The sequence below is a fragment of the Ciona intestinalis genome, chromosome 4 (assembly GCF_000224145.3).
Source record: "Ciona intestinalis chromosome 4, KH, whole genome shotgun sequence".
Classification (NCBI taxonomy): Eukaryota; Metazoa; Chordata; class Ascidiacea; order Phlebobranchia; family Cionidae; genus Ciona; species Ciona intestinalis.
The window spans coordinates 5,397,192-5,419,665 of record NC_020169.2 but is presented as its reverse complement, the minus strand read 5'-3'; the positions used below and the strand labels follow the sequence as shown (position 1 = coordinate 5,419,665).

Sequence of the window (22,474 nt, the reverse complement as noted above, 5' to 3'; positions counted from 1 at the left end):
TCTTGACCAAGTTATCCTTTATCTATCTATGCGCACGGGTGTCTGTTTTCAAGGAGAATTTGGCTACGAACGAGGCGCGAACACGGATAAGTCTCGGATCGATTTAATCGGCGATAGCTGTGCAGAAGACGGGTTTTCGCAGCAAAACAAATTTCACGGTTGCCGAAAATAGAGCGACACCTGGGACAGGAGATATGAAACGTTGTTGATGCTGTATCGTTCGTTATGTTTATCTTATGTCGAGAGGCGTTAGGTGCTTGACTTTTAACCAGCATAAGACAATCATCTTCCGGCTACTATTCCTCCCAAAGTGGTTACTCGTGTCGGTGCTATCTTGGCGATACGATCGCCGGCTTAATGCAGCGTGAAAAGACCGTTTTGTTCGGACTGTGTGGTCGCCGACAATCGATCTGGACAGGGGAGTCAGGCGAGCACCTGCAACCATGCGTCATAATCGCATTTGTTTATGCACAAGCATTACAAAGATCCCCAAATGCCCGTCCGGTCAAAACATGCAACAGTTATCAGATGGACGAAATTCAAAAACTTTCTATAAGCGAATGAAGTCCGTCTTTGATATTTTGTCGCTTGTTTGTGTTCCATACATGGATAACGACTTCGGTTATAAATTAATTTCGCATCAATCTTACGACTCGTCATACGCTTTCAAAATATACCAAACGTAATGATCAAGATAAAATCGTACCATTTCCGCAATTTTTAAAGATTAAATGTCTACCTATTGGAATCGGCTTGCAGAAATTTATAATTTATGAGTAAATATTCCAGAACTTATTTATTCTCACATACCGTGGTAGATGATGGTTGTTATACCTTGGTGTTCTGTTTCATAGACATTTAAATAACAAAAAGTATGTAATGTGTTACTTGTTGTACCTATATGGTATAGATTAAGATGAGTGGTATAGGTTAAGACAAAAAGTATGTAATGTGTTACTTGAGGTATAGGTTAAGATGAGTGGTTTAAACAATTACCAACGACCTATGGGAGTCGCAAGGATTTTCGAATTATTTAAATGTTCTTTGCGTACTACTTAATGGGACGAGAAAATAGAGTTAAAGGGTGTCCCATCTTCCCCCACCTACTATTATAGCAAGATGTCCAACTCACCGATACAGCTCTTGCTTTTCCTAACTTCAGTAATGTTAACTCTCTCAGCTCCAGCAGGAATAATCACAACTCGGTGGAAGTTGTGACTTAAGTGGGTAGGACGGAAGATCCCTGGTTGAAAATAAAAGTCATTTTTTATATTTAATAAACATATGATTTTTGGTTACTTTTCGACATGAACGCCTGGCTTTTACAAAACTATACACTGGGTATATACATATAAACATTTAAAACCAGATTTGTACTGGTCACCAACTAATGAATCACCCTATCTCTCTGTCTAAATCAATACTAAGAAAGAAAGGTTTAAACTTACCGTTAAAATATGTGCAACGTTCCCTGTTGCCCCCGCATACACCACATTTGTCCCAAGTTGCCCCGGATCCGAATTTCCCGTCGCAACCAATTTTCTGCAAAGTAAATACTTTGGTATTAAGTTGTTTAATGATTAAGTAATGAGCTAACTCTGGCCTAAATCACAAGTCGCTTGAAATGAAGAATTCGAAAACATCAAGGAAACGATTCTAGTTTAAAATCGTAGGACTTTACCAATATGAAATAGAATTCCCGTATAATACTTTGGTACAGTCTTTCTAATCCTATGCGTCCTGTATTGTTGGTAAGATGGATACCGTTAGCGGATAATGTCTAAACTTCCTTTTTAACAACAACGTTTTTGAGTCGTGAGGATACGGTTATAATTCTATAAAGAGTCTTTGTTTACTACCAAATGAGCCGATAAAAGAGAATAAAAACAGGGACTACCACACACCAACTTAATATATATCCCTTTAGGTTCAAGCGCAACGTGAATATACACAAGTTATAATGAGAAAAAACAACCTAGGCGAACTCTGTCTTACTTGGATTAAAAACCACTGCTTTATATACAAAGTGGTCAACTTAAATATCCAAAATAAAAAGTAATTTAGCAAATCCGTGCAATAAATACGTCACGATGTTTCAGTAAAGGCGTTTCGTATATGTGAGATAAATATATAGTAGGGTGGGGGAAGATGGAACACCTTATTGTTCTATTTTCTCGTTCCATTTGGTGGTAAACAAAGAACATTCAAAAAAAATATAAAACCGTATTCTCACGACTCCCATAGATTGTTGTTACTTGTTTAAAATATGATCAGGATATTTAAATATTATGTGCTTAAGGTATTCCAACTTACACTACAGTACTATACAATATTTCTCAGCAACACAGTAGCATTTTTAAAGGTTATTTGCGAGTGTTTATAAGCCAACAGACGGGTATTCCATTTCAATTGCACTTCTGCGGTAAGAGCTTGGTAGAATTAATGCGTTGTGGGGGGAAGATGTTTGCTCAAATTTAAGGTCCCATCGTTCAATGTCAAAGTAAAATAAGACCGTTGGAAATCAGCGCACCTGACGCCTATTGTGCAGTAAAATACTACAATAAGCATAAGACCATACCCTTTGTGGGGTTGCAGCGAGAGCCACTAATTTCGTAGCAAATGATGCGCTCAGCCCGAAATAAATAATCATTTAACTGGTTATCGCGTGCCCTGCCGATGGTGCTGCGGCCAGGTTAGAAAAACAAGGTATTGTCCGTCGCTGTCGCGAGTCATTTTGAAATAACAAACCTAGCATTAGGGATGTACTTTCATAATGGTGGTGACTTATTGTCGGCGCGGGTGGTAAGGCCACGGCCGAGCAGCTCATCTCAATCAACAAACATTATTCGAGCTCGGCGCCAATGTGAAATTAACCGGCAAATCGGGCAGACGTTATGCATACCGGATTTGTCGTGTTGAATTAATTCATTAGCAAACGCTGAAGAAATAAACAGACAGATATAACACGCGTTACAAGCAGTTATGTTCTGACACTCTGCTCCTTTGGGAGTTTAGTTTAAGCTGGTTATGATGGCAATGAAGACGTTAGCTAAATAAATAGGCTATGACGACGACGCGGTCTACCCCTCTTACCCTGAGCTGAGGTTAATACACACTTAGCAACAGCTTTGAAAATAATCGACCAGACATTTCAATCCCTGGAATTGCTGTTGGTTTTATTTTCAAGATAAAATCGCCGAAGGTTTTATTTTAATTAAATTTTAGGCGGGCGCAGTCGGAGATCATTGTAAGAAATGTCTCCATTGATAAAGTTTACAAACAAAATGTCAAAGGTACGACGTCCGTGCCACTAAGCGGGTGTTAATTCGAAATAATGCGGATGTCTTGGCAACGTATGGACGGGGAATCGGTTTTGAGGCCAAACAGGCTTACGTATGCAAGTGTAATGAAAGTGACAGACTACAGCAAACATAAGGTATTGAGAATGACCATAGACCTGCTTAGAATGGAAAATGATTGGCCTAAAGGTTCAAACGTCTGGCTCTTGCACCTGTTAGGAAATAGATGCGGTAGATTCGGTTTATCGTGGTCGGTGATAAATCAAAAGAAGGCGAAAAGTAGTTGTTAAAGTGTCAGATATTTTGTTTTCCTTTGTATTTTACCACTCCGGGCATTTTACAGCAGGATGCTATGAAATTATGCGTGAAGTTTTAAACGCAGTCGTTTTTTTGTGTAGAAAACAGTCGGGCAAAAACATATATAATTTCTGGCGACAACCGTAAACATAAAGGTCGTTTTCCTAGACACAAAAGGTTCTCTAGGTTAGGTTCAAGGTTAAAGGACATCAGTAATCTTGATGTCTCAACCGTTGGGGCGGCAGCAACCGGATCTATAAAAGCAATCCATCAACCATTGCATGTCTGGCGAAGTAAACATCAATTTTAAACCTATTTTCAATCTCCGTTCACCTCGAACCGCATTGACTGTTCTTCAATTTTAACCAAGGCACTTTTATATTCGACACAAACTAAAATTAACGTCGGAGACATTGGATAACTCAGCGTAGGCGAATAATACTTCAAGTTGCATTGGAAAAAATGACCAGCAATTTTACTAAATATTAAAAAATATCCCTCGCACAAAAGGCGTTTTTAATCTAGCTTTCTCGTTGCATTAACCATGGCCTAATGATTACATAGGTCTTGCACGAGATAGGCAATACAGACGTTTGTGGCAATCCGTCATTGCCAGTTAGCCCAAATTTAAATTAAAAGTGACGACAATGAAAGAAAGCTTACGGCGAACCTTGCACCGTATTGATCAAAGTGATCAACAATTATGTATCGTAGGAGAGACCGTTCGTAGAAATGTTAGGGAGTGAAACAGCTGCTTGGAATAACAAGGCAACGATTGTGTGAGCTTGCTGTCCATCCATCAACTCATGTCATGCGAGGAAACTATGTCTTTCCGTTGCCGGAACCAATAACAAATTGTGTTGGGTGGACGAGGGAGTTCGGGTTCAAGTAAAATCGGACGACGTAAGGCGACCAGTGATAACTTTAGCGATTTGTCAATGTCAAAACGGTCGTGATCGTTAGCGTTGTAATGACACGTTAATCCCAAAGCGTCTGTTCACGCATTGCATTGTGTCAAGCAGCAAACGGGCGCTAACTGACGTATTAGTTTTACTGTTATGAGTTTTGTTAAGTTTTAATCCTTGTCGCTGCCGCGCTTTCGTCAAGTGAGATAAACGGTCGCTGGTGCTCAGTCTTAGGCGCCGAAGTAGCGATAGAAACGGGTGGTACGAATGCAAAAAAAGGTTCCCGGGCACTGAGCGCAGCAGGGGCGGAAAGAAAATGACGTAATTGTAGATTAAACGAGACCACAAATAAACTAACAAGAACGAACATCGGAGAACACCCTCAGCGAAGGCGACGGACATTTACCAGAAATTCGGGCAGAAAGAAGCTAAATTGAGCCACTTGCGCGTCAGAAACGGCTTTCCTACGGCTTTTGGCATCGGCCGTTTTCGAATTACGAGGATTATAACGCATCCCGTTCTTGAGCGGCCGGATTACATTCAGGCCGACTTGAAGTTGAATAGGAAAATCAAAGCGGTTTTGAGTGATCTGTTATCATAGGGATGCGAGTCTGGTTATCTTAAAACAGCATTGGGCGTAAACAAGTGGGCTTAACTTGCTTTGATATTGGGCAATGTCGTAAATTAGTTTCACCGAGTAAGCTGGGCTAAGTTTGCGATGAAAGCGTGCGGTTTTGCTGCCAAGATAACGAGAGGAAAAAAACAAAGAAAACCTATATACAAAGTCGAAAAAATAGAACTTCAAAAATCCCGACAGTTTAAAACACCCAACAGAAAGACATTAACGGTAATTCAATTTGATCAAGGTTACTTCGAGTGTTGGATGGTTTCCAAATGCTTGGCGGGACGATTCCGTCATAGTTTAAATTGGGAAGCCCTTGTCTTGTGGTTGAATTCTAATTTAAGCAAGTTCAAGAAATTGCGAGACAATGTTGATGAAAAAGCTAATTTGGGAAATAAAATTCGGCAGTATAGCTTTTTCGGCATCATCAAAGTCGTTGGGGCTGCAATTAGATGCGCTGGGGAATTAAAGGCGGCAGTTTGCCAGTTCTGTTTTGAACATCAGTGTCAGGTGAGTGGATTGCTTGCGGAATTTGTAGCGAGATAACCGCAAGATTAACGCCTTTTTTACGGAATGTGGGCTACTGTTTTTACAACACGACACGCCGCGTTGGGGTTTAAGGGCCCGTGGTTTAGCATTCGGGAACGGCGTCGAGGGGTTGGGTTGGGTGTAGGGCGCACTGCGGGTCGGAGATACTGGCGTAACTAATTGAGGTTGAGATCTTATCATGAGATACATATTCTCACCTTGAACTGTGTGATGTGGCAAACACCAAGTTAACGTTTAAGTAGCAGAACAAACATAATGCCGATTACTTCGCTTGCATAGAATACATACATCGGCTAGCTGCTAAAAGCGGTTTTTCCCGCAAGCCAGATAAGTGCACGCAATGCATGCGATACTATGATGTAGTATTGTAATCTGAATCTTATGGGTCAAGTAGACATTTCATTGATAATTGAACTTTAACGAATTAGGAGAATCTACCTGACGTCGGTCGTATAACTAACCAGACATCAAAGGCTACTTAAGTACATTAAGAATAGAGAAAGGCTGGAGATCCCAATACACATGGGCGGGCAAAGTAAATTTAACAGCAATATGCAGACGCTGCTGTTTTCCTAATGGCGCCTTAACCGTCGTAAAATAGAACCGGCGGTGCAGAAATTACAAGTAAAACACAATAGAGAAACTTAGAAACACAACGCCCACGTAGCTATATTTGGCATCAACCACCGTAGTGTTACTCTATCCTCGAAACTCGAACTAAAGGTAAGCAATACCCTTAACTTACAAAGCAAACAGGGCCAAGAAATTTCGCGGCTTAGCAGTTCAATGATGTGTGGAGATATCACTGGTATTCTTACGCCGTTCCCACTGAACGTGTGGGGCCATATATACATTGTTGGATGTATGGGTGATCGTTTATACTTTTACTGTTGAGTAAACAGAGTGAAGCTGCTACGCTAACAACCTGCAGCGAGATAAGCCTTAGATTACTCAGTACATTTGCATTCCTGTGAGTTTGATCTGTTGGTGGTATATTCCGTGACGTTAATCCGTTCGCCTTGCCGCGCCGGACTATATACGCGTATAAACGGGGATGGGCAACGGATCTACCGGCGTTAAGGCATGATACTGCTAGTTTAGCGCTACCATCGTAGGCGTCTTGTGTCCTTGGAGAGAAACGTGATTAATTGCCCATTAAGTATGTGGTAACTTATAAGAGGGTACAAGGTGTGTAAAACAGAACGCCCAAGTTATAACTATAACGACTGCATGTCCGCCTTGTGTGGATTAGTAAGTTACATTCATTCATTTATCGTAGTCGCCTCGAGCACGGGAAATCAGCACTTGCTAGATATCCGACCGCAGGCAGTCCGAATCTTGCGGGCGGGGACACTCATCGTCGCTTCCTCTGTCGAACAATAACTTCAAAGCAGGGATTTAACTCGACAGTTCTCGAAGTACAGTGTCGGCACGTTTACGAAGCGACCTGACAAACATTGAATCGATATCGCCATAAAGACAAGCACAAGACAAGGGAGATCATAGGTTAATGTATGCATAGGAGAGTGAAGTATAATAGTGCATAGGGATTCGTAAACGACACGCTTCACTATATATACGTGATATTGTTCAAACTGTCGCCTTCTAGAATGCATCCATCATTTATAATTGCAAAAAAACTGCCGAAAACGGCACGCACTGCTTAAACAGACTTGTTATTTGAACAAGGGGTCCATGCATAGAATTGCATGGAGAATGGATTCAATAAGTTTATACGCCTACATCATACAGTAGAGTAGGGAAGATGAGATTTTTTTCTAATTTCTTTTTTAATTTTGTAGCAAACAAAGAACATTCAAAGAATTATAAAACCGTATTCCACGACTATACCATAGACCGTTGTTAATTGTTTTAAAACACCATAAGGATATTTGAATATTATGTGTTGAAGGTGTCCCGTCTTCCCCCACCTTACTATACGACACATTCGTACTACACGTATTGTATAACTATCCGAAGAATGAAAACTTAGAAATAACTGAACACGATTTTGGTGTTTATCAAAACGCCAGGTTGCTATTACACCTTGAAACTACGGTGTCGTATATTTGAAATATAAAGCAAGTGATTCTGTCACATAGTAACCGCAACGTTATCGCAATTTACTTGTGTTCTGCTGGCGTAACGTAACGAGGTTTCAATGTCGTGCAAAGTGGTTTCTTACATTGCGTGTTTGCCTTGGGAACGACGAAAATTGACAAACACGCCTTTGAACAATTGCTGGATTCTCAACCGCAGTCGCGGCTTTCTCTCTCGCAGCTATAAACCAGCGCTTGTTAAACTCCCATGCTGTAATCAGATGGTGACTTGCATCCTTATGCATATAGCTTGTGTTGTTTTTGTGCGCGACTCACAAAGTAGCGATGGCAGATAACATCAGTTTACTCGCATGACGATTTTTGAACCGACATACTCTCAGGGCTATCGATTGCTAAGAATAAATAGCAACATAATGAACCCAAAACATTGATGCGAAAGTAGAATCCAAGCGGGCTACAAACCACGCGAAGACAGCTAGCTGGCCGCCGTACGATTGTTTTACTAAAAAAGCGCGAATTGCAACTTTTGCAGCACAATTTTTGGCCCAAATTTGTCTAGAACAACAGCGTCTTTTACGGTTACTCAAACCACGCCAATTCGACTAAAAAGGGAATATTCAAGAGGCAAACTTTGCCTAAAATGTGAATAAAATTGCCCGTTGTTTTCACTTAAGTATAAAGTAGAGTGGTGCTTGAAATTCAAAAATAACCGGCAAGTGAAATTATTTCAACCGTTCAGCACAAAGTTTCAAGTTCATTGCGTCATAAGACGCTTCAAGTGTACTCGTGCCGAGATTAAAAGCAAATATGACGTCAGTACAGCTGGGGTAGGCTTAACACAAGGTGCCACTTTAGGGTTTTATGTGAAACACCAGTGTTACTCCTGATACGAGACCCGCTGTCTCAATATTTTCGCTCGGACCAAACCCAAAGATAAATAAAATTCGACCACGAATCTGGCTTCAATTTTGCTGCTTCAGTTGCTGGAAAATCCTAACAGTAAGACTGCCAATTCCACACCCGATATTTGCGCCACAAAAATCCACAACCAAGAGAAGAAACATTAGCCCAGACAGCATATGTCGCGTGGCGTGTACTCGCTGAGGTTTATGGTTTACGACGACGATAAATAACACGTTTTATACGGCGTGATAGACTTCAACGAGACATAAATAATAAGCCATATAATTCCAATGCATTATCACAGACGTACTTACGCTTAGAGCTTTCTCGATTCTAACATCAGCCGATATCACCACAATGGATAGACTCAGGAATATCATTAGATACATACTAAGTGCCATATTGCTAGCTCTATAATTTTGAACAGTTATGAAGCAATCTTGAGCGCACACCTTGAATAAATTAAGGATTAAACATCATGACATGATAGTTAAAGCCAAAATCTCATATAATTAGACAGGAATGGGTCAAGGGCCACTACCTATGAGAATACAAGACTCCCGGTCGAATTAGACAACTAATTTCTGGCTTAAGCTTCAAAAGGGATGAAAATTAACCTTCGGGTCAGTTATGTCTAAATGAGTGCCGAAATGCTGTATGCTGAATACGCAAAGCGCTGGTTTTTAGATGACCCTGTATTTACTGGTGATTCTGCTTCAGACAAATCCCTGATCTGATCTGTTCCCGGAAGCTATTTCATTCCACGGTCGTTCTACCCTTATATTTATATTAACTTGCAAAACCTGATTCGTTCTGTACAACCCTTGCTTTGAAGCGAAGATAAATCTGGCAAGGTAGAGAAAAGATGCTGTAGCCAAAACGGGTTGGCCGCAGCTTACGGTTCTGTGTGTACATATAATGGAGCGTTGAGGTAATTACGATTACCTCATCCACGGGCCGTGACTTCGTGCACCATTTGATTTATCACGTGTGAAGTTATGTGTTATAAACGGTGCAATATCTCATCACTCTCGGTGCTCGGGGTGTTGATTTAATGCGATGCATGGGACAGTTTTAGCAGCGAATCATGCATATACACTAAGGAAATAAAAAATTACAATACTTCGAGACTTGCGTGTATATACGGTCAAAAGCATTACGTTCTACGAAATACGCGTCGTTTTGCCGCTAAACGCCGTATGTGTGCAGTCCGCTTTACCAACAAATCGGGCGCACTTAAGAAATCAAATACCGACAGTGTTTGGGCACGACTGGCACGTGACCGTGTTGGCATTCCGATTTGGTCACAGTTCGACGGCAGAAGGCATGCCATGTTTAAACTGTGGTGGAATCTGAACTCCGAATCACGCTCAACCAACCGTCTATCCGCGCCCCATGCGAAATAACAACAAAGTCTGTCAGCAATTGACTTATAGTGAAAGCTTAAAGTGAAACAAATGTAGCAGAACTCAATTCCCAAAGCTTCTCCCATTGCAAAAATGCTCAAGGCGTTGAAGAAGAGGGAGATACGTCGTTGTTTTTGCACCGAGCGAACGAAGCTTCTACTAATTCGATCTTTCATATACACGAAATGAAACCACCTAATTTGCGCCAACTTTAAATAAATGCTCGCGAAATGTGGAGGACAAGGCGATCTTTGTTCTTTGCGGGCGTGAGATTAAATACTCCAATACAGACGCTTGTATGTACACATTGTTTCGCGCATTGATTTAGTACAAGACACACTTTTAGCGGAAGCTAGAAGCATGGCAAACCTGCCAACGCGAGTTAAACTAACCACCAGTAGAGCGATATCGGCGACAAAACAAAAACTGTCAAACTTGGAACGAAATTAAACCTCACGTAACGAATAGTTTAATCTTTTCTATGTAAACCAGATTAACTAAAACCTTACGGTCTATCCGTTACACGTAGAGTTATTACCTCAACAAGTGCGCACATATCGTCTGCCAACATTTACTGAGCCCTACCTTAAACCTGTCGATAAATAACATCCACGAATCACAACTACTGCCAGCTAGTTACAGCTCAATCCACACATCATTACTAAACGTACAACTAATTCCCAGAACGACGTCTCTCACGACTCTCTAGAATAGCTGTGGCGAGCCTTGCCGACTCGGCGCAAAACGCGAGCTGTTCTGATCTCAAATCAGCGCTTCTAAATGTACTGGCTCTCACAACCGGCGCTCGCCTTTTTTCTTTTTTTCCGTACACGCGGTTCCGGTACAACTTGAACTCGTAGAGTGGCTGGCGTTAAGAAACGATGCTGTGTTGTCGATACGAACTGCTGTGACTAACGAGCTGAATAGAGCGGGCTTTGTTTGCTACAGTCTATCGCGGTTTCCAATCCTATCGAACCACCAAAACCCCGATATTACTGACCGAAATAAATTGAGTTTCAACTCCCTCGAAATAGGGAAGTAGCGCAACTGATAGACCACCGAAAATACGTGTGTGGTGAACGATCTAATAATAAAGGCTTGTACGAAGATAGGCAAACATAGGGGATAATAAAACGGGATATATTCTCTTCGAGTTTTACAAGAAAAGGCGTAGCATGTGTGCCATGGTTTTTACGACGTGCGCCAGGAGTTGTGAAAATTCAGAGCAACAACTTCAAGATTTACGAAGTAAAAACATCATTCTGGTCCTAACCACTAAACAAGGAACGTAAATAGCGATCAAAAATGACGTGTACGACAATTTTGAACGGTTTCCCCTGGCTTAACTTCTTGGGACAAAACTGTCGTTGTTGTTTTACTTTAACAAGGGTCCAGTTTCACTGACCGGCCACCAAATACTTCTGGATTAAGTTGGGTTTGGTCAGCTTGGTTGGTGGCCTGTTAAGGGGGATATGAAGATGTTTGGACAGCCTAATACAGTGTCCACTTGCGCCGCGTAATATTTAAAGTCAACAGACTTTCGTTGTCTTCCGCTGCCCGGTAATTTGATGGTGACGAATCCGAAAGCGAAAGGCGCTGGATCTAAACTGCTCCGAGTAAAAGCCAAGCAATGTTTGCTTTAAAAGTGATGCTCGGTCATGCCTGCTATTTATTCCTGCCAGGTTAATCCATGAAAACGAAGACGAAGCGCCGAAGTGAATTAAACTGGATTACCTTTGCCGCTGGAACCGAATGACCGATCGCAGATAGCGGAGTCCAAATGAAACCAAGTCGCCCAATTAGCCGAACCAGTCTTAAGCAAGACGAATCAACCGATCAGTACATAGGGAGATATCGGGAGCGACGTGATGGTCCTGTAGCTGTGTTTCCCGGCTTTTCAGCGTTTAAATATAAACACGGAATGCATAACAATAATCTAACCCAGGCGATCGATCTTGGTAAAAATGCCGGCGATCAATTTGTAGTTTGAAGAGAGGAATATTATCTGGGACGTCAAACAACTGTTGGTTTTGTACTGATAAGAAGGAAAGGTAAACACTTTTTAGCGGCTGTCAGTTTTGACTCAGATCATCGTATGCTTGCTTTCAAGCCAGACATATGAACCATGGATTTGTTTAGATCCGCAGACAGACCTAAATATGCCACGGTCCGCTTCACGTAATAAAGACGAAAATGTTTACTGCTTTCAAGAAAGATTACGCTGTTCAGAGAAATGAAGGTAGTTTATTGGGCTGTTAAAACGTCTTTTATCAAGATGCTCAATACCGACATCTAGCGGTTGTTGTAAACAGAGTTTCGCGGGTCTTGAACATGAGAATACGTTTATGGAAACATATCAATGTACTGTCCAAACATGGTGTTGAGAAAGTACAGAAGTTATCGCAACTATATAAACATTCGACCCAACAGTGTACTATTTAGTAGTGTCAGACAAACGACATTACATCATCATTCAAGTGGGAAATTTTCTCAAATGTGGCCAAACTCCACTTTTTCGGTTCCTGTTCTCTTCTGCGGTAACACAGTAAATCGTGCGCGCTTGGAACATTTCTGGAAGCTTCTATGTTGAATCGGACACGCCCGAAAACTCGTCGGGTTTATTTATATCGATTTCGTCATACCTCATTAAGAATCGAAGTCGGCTTGGACCAAAATAGCTTTGGGTAATAAAGGACAATGTTGGGACAACACGTCAAAACATTGGGAAGGCAGTGGTTTGGAGAAAATCTTTTTTCCAAATCGTTATGTCATAGGTTTGCGTTGCAGACGGATCGATAAGTTTAACTGAGGACAACGCTGCTCTGTACCGACGCTTAGCGGAAAATGTTTATGTTAAGATTAACCGTTAGGCGATGCGTAGTACCATACGCAGTTCCTACGTTTTGTGTCGTAAAAACGTAAAAAACAACAACATTGAGCTAAATATTGTTAGATAATATTATTATTTATCAACTGAAACAAAATCAGCTATTCTAATTAATCTAAACCCCCCAAATACGTAAGAAAAAAGAAAACCAACACTAAAACCGCTGTAAAATGCACTAAAAGGGGATACGAACAAAAATCTAAACTTATATATGGATAGAAATGCTCAAACGTATCCAAAGACACCACCAAAATTTCAAAAAACAAAACGGCGACTTTTTTAGTGGCTGTTTTTTACAATTTTCGTTGGTATGCCCCCTTTAAACCATAGACCAAACTTACAGGGTGATAAATGAACCTTTCTACTGGTAATTCCTCCACTACTGGTATCCATTTGTCTTCAGGTTCAATAGAATCAGATGGCATGCCATGTCTTTGGATTGCTTCTCCCAGTTCTATTGGTAAAGTCACTTCCAGGTTTGGCCCCGTTGCATTTATGACAGTATATGTCTCTGGTGTCGTGTGTGGCAAAGCATGTATAGTCATCACGACAGACGCCAATTGAAGTAAAGCAATAAGAGTCCGCATGCCCCTTCTTTTTGGCAGGTGTCCGTATATATACAACATTACTAAGCAATTAAGCTATACAGCCAAACTTCTTACACAAGCCTAAGTATCTTGACTGTACAAATGCATAACATGAATTAATAAAATATAGAAACTTCCAAAAACAATCCGGGTTTTATGCGCCTAATAATATATATATAGCTATATCACCGAATACAATTTGTTGGGCTTCATTTTCGTATCACTTGATTCGTAGCAAATTGTTAAGTGTCAAATACGGGGCGATTCCTTTTACAATTAGATTTCTATTTAAAACAGAACGCCCACGATATCCTAAAAGGTTAAAAAACTTAAAAGCTTGTTACGTTACGTCATTTCTATTCAGATAAAACGTGGTCACGTCATGTCGCGGCAAATTACGTCATATAGCGGCAAGTTAAACACGTAGCAAATATTGACCAAGGCGAAACATTTACGTTCGTCGCATACCAACGTATACGATTCGTACCAATATACGAAAACTCTGACAATTTGGTATCGAACTAGATGAGAACAACGATGGGCGTTATACCATGAACATTCTGTTTTACATACCGCGTGACCGCTTACGAGTTACCACGTGTGTAACTTTGTGGGTGAATACTTCAGGGTACTATATATAAGTAACCACTGGGTTGGAGCAATTGTCGTTAAGTGTCTTTCCCAAGGACACACAGGCCCACAATGGTAGTACTCGAAACACGTTCAACTACAATACAAATAACCGCCGGTCGTACATTCTAATTTGTACCGACATTTACGATTTCCGAAAACTTCACAACAACCGCTTGTTCCATCGTCAAAATAACTTGTTTGCCTCAACGACATAATGAACTTTTATTCTCTGCTTGCGTCATCGCGTCGCCGGAAAGCATTGTTGTTCTGGATTATGACGTAATAGAAGGCCCTTTGTCCGCCGATGCCACCACGCATGAGCAAACACAACCGCAAACTCAATGTCGGGAAATGAGTTCGCATCATACACGGTAATCAAGCGTTATAATTAGAACTAAACCTTTGCATGCGTTGCTATGCTGCGTGATAAAACGACACCTCGCATGCGACCTTGTTTACTACGAATTCCGCTAAAACATAGTAGGGTGGGGGGTGGAAAATCTTTAGCACATATAATATCCAAACAATCCTGTTCGTGTTTTAAACAATTAACAACGGTCTATGGGAGTCGTGAGGATACGGTTTTATAATTCTTTTGAATGTTCTTTGTTTAAATGGGACGACAAAATAGAGTGAAAAGGTGTCCTGTCTTGTCATATAATTTGAATGCATTTTCGAAATATAAAGAATGGGGTAAGATGGATAGAGTTTACACAATTATTATCCCATATTTCTCAACCGTGTATTTGACATTTAACAACGCACTTTTAGTATATAGTTTATAAATAGTTAAATATTCTTGCTTTACCACCAAATGGGATGATACAAGAGAACAAAAACACCTACTTTATTTAAGAAGCCAAAAGCGAACGTTCAAAATATTTTACCCCAATGCGGAATATCTGTTGAGACAATCTTTATCTTTTAAATCACTTCTGTCTTATATTACCAACGCTGTATCAAATTATGGCGAAATCTTTTCCTAAAGGTGGCTGTACACAGTATCCGGCATGCGAATTTGTTTGCGAAGTCGTATGCAAACCCATTATCGAGTTCCGCATGCGGCAGCAAAATCCGGACAAAACAGACAAAACGGACGAATTCCGGATACTGTGTACAGCCACCTTTAAATCTAATTTTTCTCAGCTGTCCATACAAAATATTCTCTAAAAATAAAACGATTTCAGCCACTCAGACAAATTTTTCCCGACATATTACTTGAGACTGGTTCTATGAAATAGACACTTAATGCGCACTCAGAACTTCATAATTATAACGATATGATGACCCTGTGGTCTCAAATATTCGGATATAAATGGTTTAAATAGCTAGACTTATGAATGTAACGCGTTTATAAAGCAGATACAACGGATTATTTTTTCGGTTTACAAATTTCGTGGTACGATTTCGGCGCGTCAGAGCGTAATTTCAGACTTTAGTCAATCTAGATACAGACGTCTATTGTGGTGTATGGTAATATCACCATGCTTTTATACATATGACGTATATCGCCTATAAAGGGTGCGTTATCAGACAAAAATAAATCGTTAACACAACAAGAACGATAAGTCTCCGTTAAACCGTAAAGAAAACAATAGTGGAAAAATAAAACTTGAAAAAGTTAAGCATAGTCCGCCACGCTTTGTAAAAAACGTCAAAATGTTACTTATTTTTATTACTTCATAACAGAAAATCAAAATGCATTCCCTTCTTGCCATTTCACATAATTATTACACCACAAAAAATGTAGGCTACGTCTAAAAAACAAGCCAAACGTTTAACATCCTATAACGTAACCTCGGTAACTTCACTGCAGTATACTTTGCTACTGATCAAACCAAGTATAATTTAAAACACGCATAACTGCCAATATGTTTGTCCTAGTTAAACCTGGTAGACGAAGCTTATCTTAAGTTTGCTGTTCATTTGGTCGACCTTTGTGCTTTTGCTGGCTGATGGTTCAAACGCGAGTGGGGTAAGGATACAGACGGTAGACACCCATAATACACAAGTCAGATGTGCAGAGCATTTATCATACATGGAGAAAAACAGAGGCGACGGGTTATAAGATATAGTTGCGGTGGTGGGATTCGAACTCGAGCCTTCTTTGTTAGAGGAAAACGCAAACCACTAGACAGTGAGTAATTTGTTTGCAATTGAAGTCTGAGGTTACTGACGGTATGGGGAAATTAATTGCAGGTATACGTGCTGCTATACTGCGTTTCAATAAATTTTATATCGCTGTTTTAATTGAGCCATAAACCGCTGTATAATGAAAAGATATCTCTGCGAATTGCAATATCCGCACTATGTAAACTTCACTACACAAGTTATAACTTTACAATCGACCGCGTCATTATACAAACTAGCTGACGAATCGCTCTCGAAATCCTTGAGTGCATCAACCACAGCGTTGTGGCAATTGTTAAACATTACGCGATTACATCGCTTCATATAAGCCCGCATTTAACCAGCACGACCATAAATGGCAATCAGGGCGCCGCAGCGAGAGCCTTTTCGGTCAAATAACAAACGGCAGAAGTTCGAAAGCTTCCGTTCTTGAAGAAGGCTTTCGCCAAATTGCTGGTCGCAGTGACCGCAAAACGAGAGGCAAATTTTTCAAACGCGACGAATAATGAGGTATGAAGCGAATTTCCCCAACTTTCTGCCACTCTGCGGCGTGAAAGAATCGTGTTGGATTTATTTCTCGCTTATTTCGCCCTCGTGTGTAGCCAGACAGACGAGAGAGCGCCGATGTAGATTATTTATAACCAGAAACCCTTCCTGCTTCGCCCTACGACCTTAAGTTCGCTGATATTCCCATAATAGTCCATCTCGTTCCATCTCCACACACAGACTGGCATACCACTGCATACTAAAGGTATAAATCAACAAACGTGTTATTACCCACAGGCAGGATCAGGTAACGTCTGAAACACAACGTATACCTGTCCATCATACAGACATCTCGGAAGATCCAAAAACTGAACAATAAAGCTAAAACAACTCGAATATAAAAAAATGCGGACTTGTTTTATAAAGCGCGCACGTAGCACACGAACTAATAGAACAGTAGATCGACATTTCATGATTTCCTTTACATTTGATTTCCAGTGATTTTCTCTTAACCTAAATTTACATTTCTTCCATAAGAACTTCACTTCAATTATCAGAAATAGCAACTTTGCATTATACTTGCAGCTAGATAAAGAAAATAGCATTAACGAGTTAATTACAACCTTATAATTACTTCTGCTTGGTCTTTCACATAGTTTAATTCTTATCAATTGCCTAGTAAACATAAATACACCATGTACAGACACCTATAGCATATAAACCTTAGTATTTCAACCGCATTGTGGTTGAGCACGACCGCGACTACAGTATTTCTATTCCTGTCACGAAAGAAAGATCTTCTGCCCCATGAACAAACAAGCAAAGTTAATAAAACTCTGCATGTAAATATATCTTATATCAATGCCTCATGCCCTGCACGTCGAAAATTTCCGCGCTCTGCCCGGTTTTGTAATTAGGACTGACATACAACGTGACATTGTATGTAATTCCTGCAGTGGGAACACTTTCCACTTTTATTACTTTCCCCAATAACTAAATGCATCGCGTTGTTTGCCTTGAACCAGCAGATTCTGTCCGAAAAGTAAATATTTGCGTGGCTATATACTGCCCGAGTGACATACGTGAAATTATAATGAAAGTCGCACCACCATCTGTACGTATGTAGAACGTGTGGTATAACACAATAACGAACCGTACAGGACAGCGCAAAGTGATGTACAATGTTTAAAGGGGAACTGAAGTCTAATTTTATAATTGTTGCATTGATAGATGTTTCGGAGATAAATGTACAACTTTAATTTTTGCGTTCAAAACCGCAACGTTTTTAAACAGTAGCGTCGTTTTAGATTTAGTTCGGTTTGAACACAAGTTAAACAAGTATTTTTAGTTCCCTTTAAAAACCAATGCGCTTGTGTTGGTGTTATAAACGCATCAATCCAACACAGCAATGGTAAACATACGCAGGTAACCTTGTAATTGATCGGTCTACGAATCTTAGGCGATAGAAAGATTATCATTCACGGTAGCTTACCATGCACCTCCCTTCCACACACAGGTGTTTCGGCCTCCCCTGTAATCCGCCAAGGTAATTCCTTTCTCTGCTGCTGAGGGTACTGTAAGAGCAGTCCGTGCCGTCTGTTACTTTTGAGGAATGGCGAACGAAGAATCGGTGACCTCTGGCGCGGCAGTTCAACTGGCATGGGCCTCCTGTAAAAATCGTTTTAGGTTTTTGGACAAACTTGATTTGTAAATTAAATTAAATCAAACCCATTTAGACTCATGCCTTGTAATTAAATCGGTCAGATGGAATTAAACGTATTGAAGTTTAAATTTCATTTACACTGAGGTTCCATTGCTTTATGTATGATATTGGGGCGGGTAAGATGGAATACCATTTCGTTCTCTTTTCTCGTCCCATTTGGTGGTTATCATAGACCGTTGTTAATTGTATAAATCACGCTCAGGTTATTTGGATATTTTATGTACTAAAGATGTCCCGTCCTCCCCTACCCTGCTGTATTAACGGTATTTTGTTGATTCGTTCATTACTGTGGGACAAGGTTAATGCCGTTTTAGAGTATTGATCATACGGTTATATATCTCTGTAAATATATTTTGTTTACTACCAAATAGCACGATAAAGGAGAATCCCCAACCTATACTATAGCAGGGTAGAGAAAGAACACTTTTTCATTTTATTTCTCGTCCCATTTGGTAGTAAACAAAGAACATTCAAAGAATTATAAAACCGTATCCTCACGACTCCCATAGACCGTTGTTAGTTGTTTAAAACACGATCAGGATATATTTCGATATTATGTGCTAAAGGTGTCCTATCTTACCCCACAGTATACAATAGTAGGGTGGGGGAAAACGGGACACTTTAAGCACATAAGATCCAGATCTCCTGACCGTGTTTAAACGATTAACAATGGAAGTCATAAGCATACAGTTTAATAATTCTTTGAACGTTCTTTGTTAACCATGACAGAAGAAGAAGCTGTCCCATCTTCCCCCACCCAACTATACATATAAATAAACAAAAGTCACGTCACTTTTATAAAGGTAGTTGACCTATATAATTACCCTAAATATAAACCAATTCATTGGTAGTTCTATATACGTGTTCAGTTGTTTAAAACCAATTTGGCATCATTTAAGAACTAGTACCTCGACTCATTGGCTCCCAGATGTATGTATTACCAGCGAACAGACGTTTGTTGTATTCTGCGCAGTGAGCTCTTCGTGTGTTGGCGGATCCATCAGGGCAAGGCTGTGATAAAGCGGTAATTAGTTGCTCTATAATACTGATTATAAATTAATGAAATTTATTTGTGTCTTCAAACGATAAGGAAGCACGGTCAGAGTCTACAAAAGCGAAAAGACGGGTATAGAAGTGGTAAAACAACGCGCTTATTGATCAAAATAAATATAGTTTTGGATAAAAGAAGTCACCGTGCCAGCTTACAAGAGACAATACAATGCAAATAAAAGAATAATATCATGTTAATATCTTACCATTTCACCGCAGGGTTGATATTGCTTGTAAGAACCCTTGCAACCGTTCGGAGCTCCAGGGATTCTGTAACGGTACAGGAATTAATTTCATGCTCAATAACGCTATACACGTGGTATAAATGAATGTAACTTTTTATCCTTTCGTTTAAACACGGGCATTCTGTTTTATACATCTCGTGCCTGCTTACAATTTACCACGATTGTAACTCTGCGGTTGAATAGTTATGCTGTATGACTGGAAATTTGGCGAAACCACTAGTGACCAAAAGATTTCAGTAGTGCCCAGGGACAAATACGCGTGATGTTAGCAGCATCAAGCATCGAACTCGTACCTATTGGTTACGATACGAGTGTGCTTTACCACTAAGCTACGACGTCAGTTATTACTATTTCCCACCTGATGTTCTGTTCACGTCTGTGACATCTTCTATGTTGCTCTTGCATGCCCCCACCACACGAGCGGCTGCATTCACTCCAATCGCTCCATACACTCCATTCGCTAGATGGCGCCCCAAGGACCGCTGGTACTGGCATACGGTTTTCCTTCGATTAACAACAGTTTTTACTTTAAAAAATATGGCTTTAATATTCTAAAAAAATCATCTATCTAAAAAAATCATCTATCACCCCTTTAGGTAGACTTGGTGTAGGATGGTTTAAACTAATAAATGTAACTTGTTTGTGGCGGGAAAATGACAGTCGTTATAACACGGGTGTTCTGTTTCATTCACTTTGTGCCTACTTATGAGTTACCACGTATGTAACTGCTGTATTTTCATGTATATTGCAAACAATATATACAACCCATTAGTGACCACTAGGTTGGAGAAACAATACAGCGTAAACTTACCAACGGTGGTCGTATGTGGCTGTGGATTTGTGAGTTGGTTAAAGTAAGAAGAGTTGCACAAAACAGGCAAACACAAATTATATTTTCAGTAAACATCTTTTAAACTTAATTTTAAACCAAATTTCTGTAAAATAAAGGGCATATATAAAGTGTTTTATCGACTTTAACGTTTTAATCAAGAAAAATTATGAATGTTTTATCAATTTAATAGCAGTAAATATAGCTATTAAAAGTTATGATTCACCACATTTGAACGAGTTTAGTATTTCATTTTCACTTATTGGAAAAGTGAAACAAGCGGCATCTTTCAGTAACATCGTCATCTAATTAGATTTTTATTTTTGTGGGGAAACTTTGGCCTTCGCGTCAGGATTGAAAAGTCGTTTAAACTGAAGGGAGAATTTACTCACAGACACGAACCACGAGGTCTGAAGGTATATCGCCTAATTTGGGCGAATTCTGAAACATAAATCACTTTCGAGTCACGAGAACAATACACACCAAGTTGACCTGCTGTAGTTCCCTTAATGTCGGGGTTTTATACCTTAACTGGCTATGGTGGGAATCGAACTTTATGACCGGTTCGAACCGGAATTAACTGGTTTTGCGGGCAATGACCTGGCTCTAAGTTTAAAGTGGTTTCACGACCGTCTGCTTAAAGTTGGTTCAGACTTCTGTTTACCGTCCGGGTATTGAAACGAAGCCGAACAAAGCTTCTGCTTCGACCGTCGTTTACTCGACTTAAGGAATTTCTTATGGATCCAAACTTTATATATAGTGTACAGTGTATATTACGCACCACTATAAGGAAGTTAAATACGTTTTTGGTTTTTGTCCCTCAAAGTCGAAAAGATGGATGAACGTGTTTTTGACATGTGTGACGTCACAGAAACCCTCAAATATTTGAGACGTGAACAATTTTAGATATTTCAACGCAAGCAAGTCTATTACAGTCTGGAGCTAGAAAATCTTTGTTTACTACCGAATGAGACGATAAAAAACAACGAAAACATGTATTACGTTAAACCCAACCTACTTACATATTCATTTCTTCAATATAGTAAGGTGGGAGAAGATGAAACACCTTTTTTTAATTCAATTTTCTCGTCCAATTTGGCAGTAAAAAGAACATTTAAAGCTTAGACTTATAAAACCGTTTCCTTGCAACTCCCATAGACTGTTAGAAATTGTTTAAAAAACTATCAGGATTTGTGGACGGTATGTGTTAAAGGTGTCCCATCTTACCCCGTAGTACTATATGTATTAACATTATAAAAGCCTACTTAAAACTAGCCGAACGGATCTTTACTTTTCAACATATTGAACCAATCTCGACTTAATAGTCAGATAGTAACGGGAATAACAAGCAATGAATGCCATTCAATATTTATTTTATGACGCGGCGGGATTTTGAGTGAAAGATGGCGTCTTACAATATGACGCACGGTACTGGGAATCACACTGTTGGTATGAATCTATATTGACTGTAAAAGCACAACGAGATCCAACAATGCCTACAAGTTCAACGTGTTAACTCAGCTTAACTCAGCGTTGGTACACTATAAGTTCTATGGCAAATAAACGCAATGACATTGACTTTAATTACTATAATTACAAAGCTGTATATATAATACAATGTTTGCCTTAATACGAAGCGTTCATTGGATTACGGACTCACTGCAAGGGTGTATTATGCATATAAATACACAAGCTAAAAATAACTATATTGTATACAAAGGGATCATTATTTAGTTTGACCTCAAAACTAGGGTGAGAAAACGATAAATATTTGAGGTCTTGAAAGAAAAAAAAACGTTAAAACTCTAATTCTGTAACCCAATATATGCGTTTAAACACATTTCAAATCGCAACTAATATTTT

The 22,474-nt window shown here is 39.8% G+C and overlaps 1 protein-coding gene across 4 annotated transcripts in view; it reads right to left on the bottom strand.

Annotated features, from left to right (window-relative positions):
• LOC100181247 (thrombospondin type-1 domain-containing protein 4-like) overlaps nucleotides 1–20,737 on the bottom strand; it is a 38,667-nt gene extending 17,930 nt beyond the window's left edge. For 2 of the 4 annotated variants that reach the window (XM_018811800.2, XM_018811799.2), the window contains exons 1-7: nucleotides 20,594–20,737; nucleotides 20,141–20,286; nucleotides 19,744–19,807; nucleotides 19,396–19,498; nucleotides 18,257–18,432; nucleotides 1,449–1,542; nucleotides 1,133–1,243 (exon numbers count right to left, since the gene is read on the bottom strand). In XM_018811800.2, coding sequence (XP_018667345.1) covers nucleotides 1,133–1,243; nucleotides 1,449–1,542; nucleotides 18,257–18,432; nucleotides 19,396–19,498; nucleotides 19,744–19,807; nucleotides 20,141–20,286; nucleotides 20,594–20,689 — 790 coding nt within the window. In that variant the 5' untranslated portion in view covers nucleotides 20,690–20,737. Of the gene's footprint in view, nucleotides 1–1,132; nucleotides 1,244–1,448; nucleotides 1,543–8,949; nucleotides 9,107–13,269; nucleotides 13,596–18,256; nucleotides 18,433–19,395; nucleotides 19,499–19,743; nucleotides 19,808–20,140; nucleotides 20,287–20,593 lie in introns of those variants that run through there. The other 2 variants (XM_018811802.2, XM_009860211.3) reach the window with 2 other exon arrangements.
• Between the last annotated feature and the right edge of the window lie 1,737 nt (nucleotides 20,738–22,474).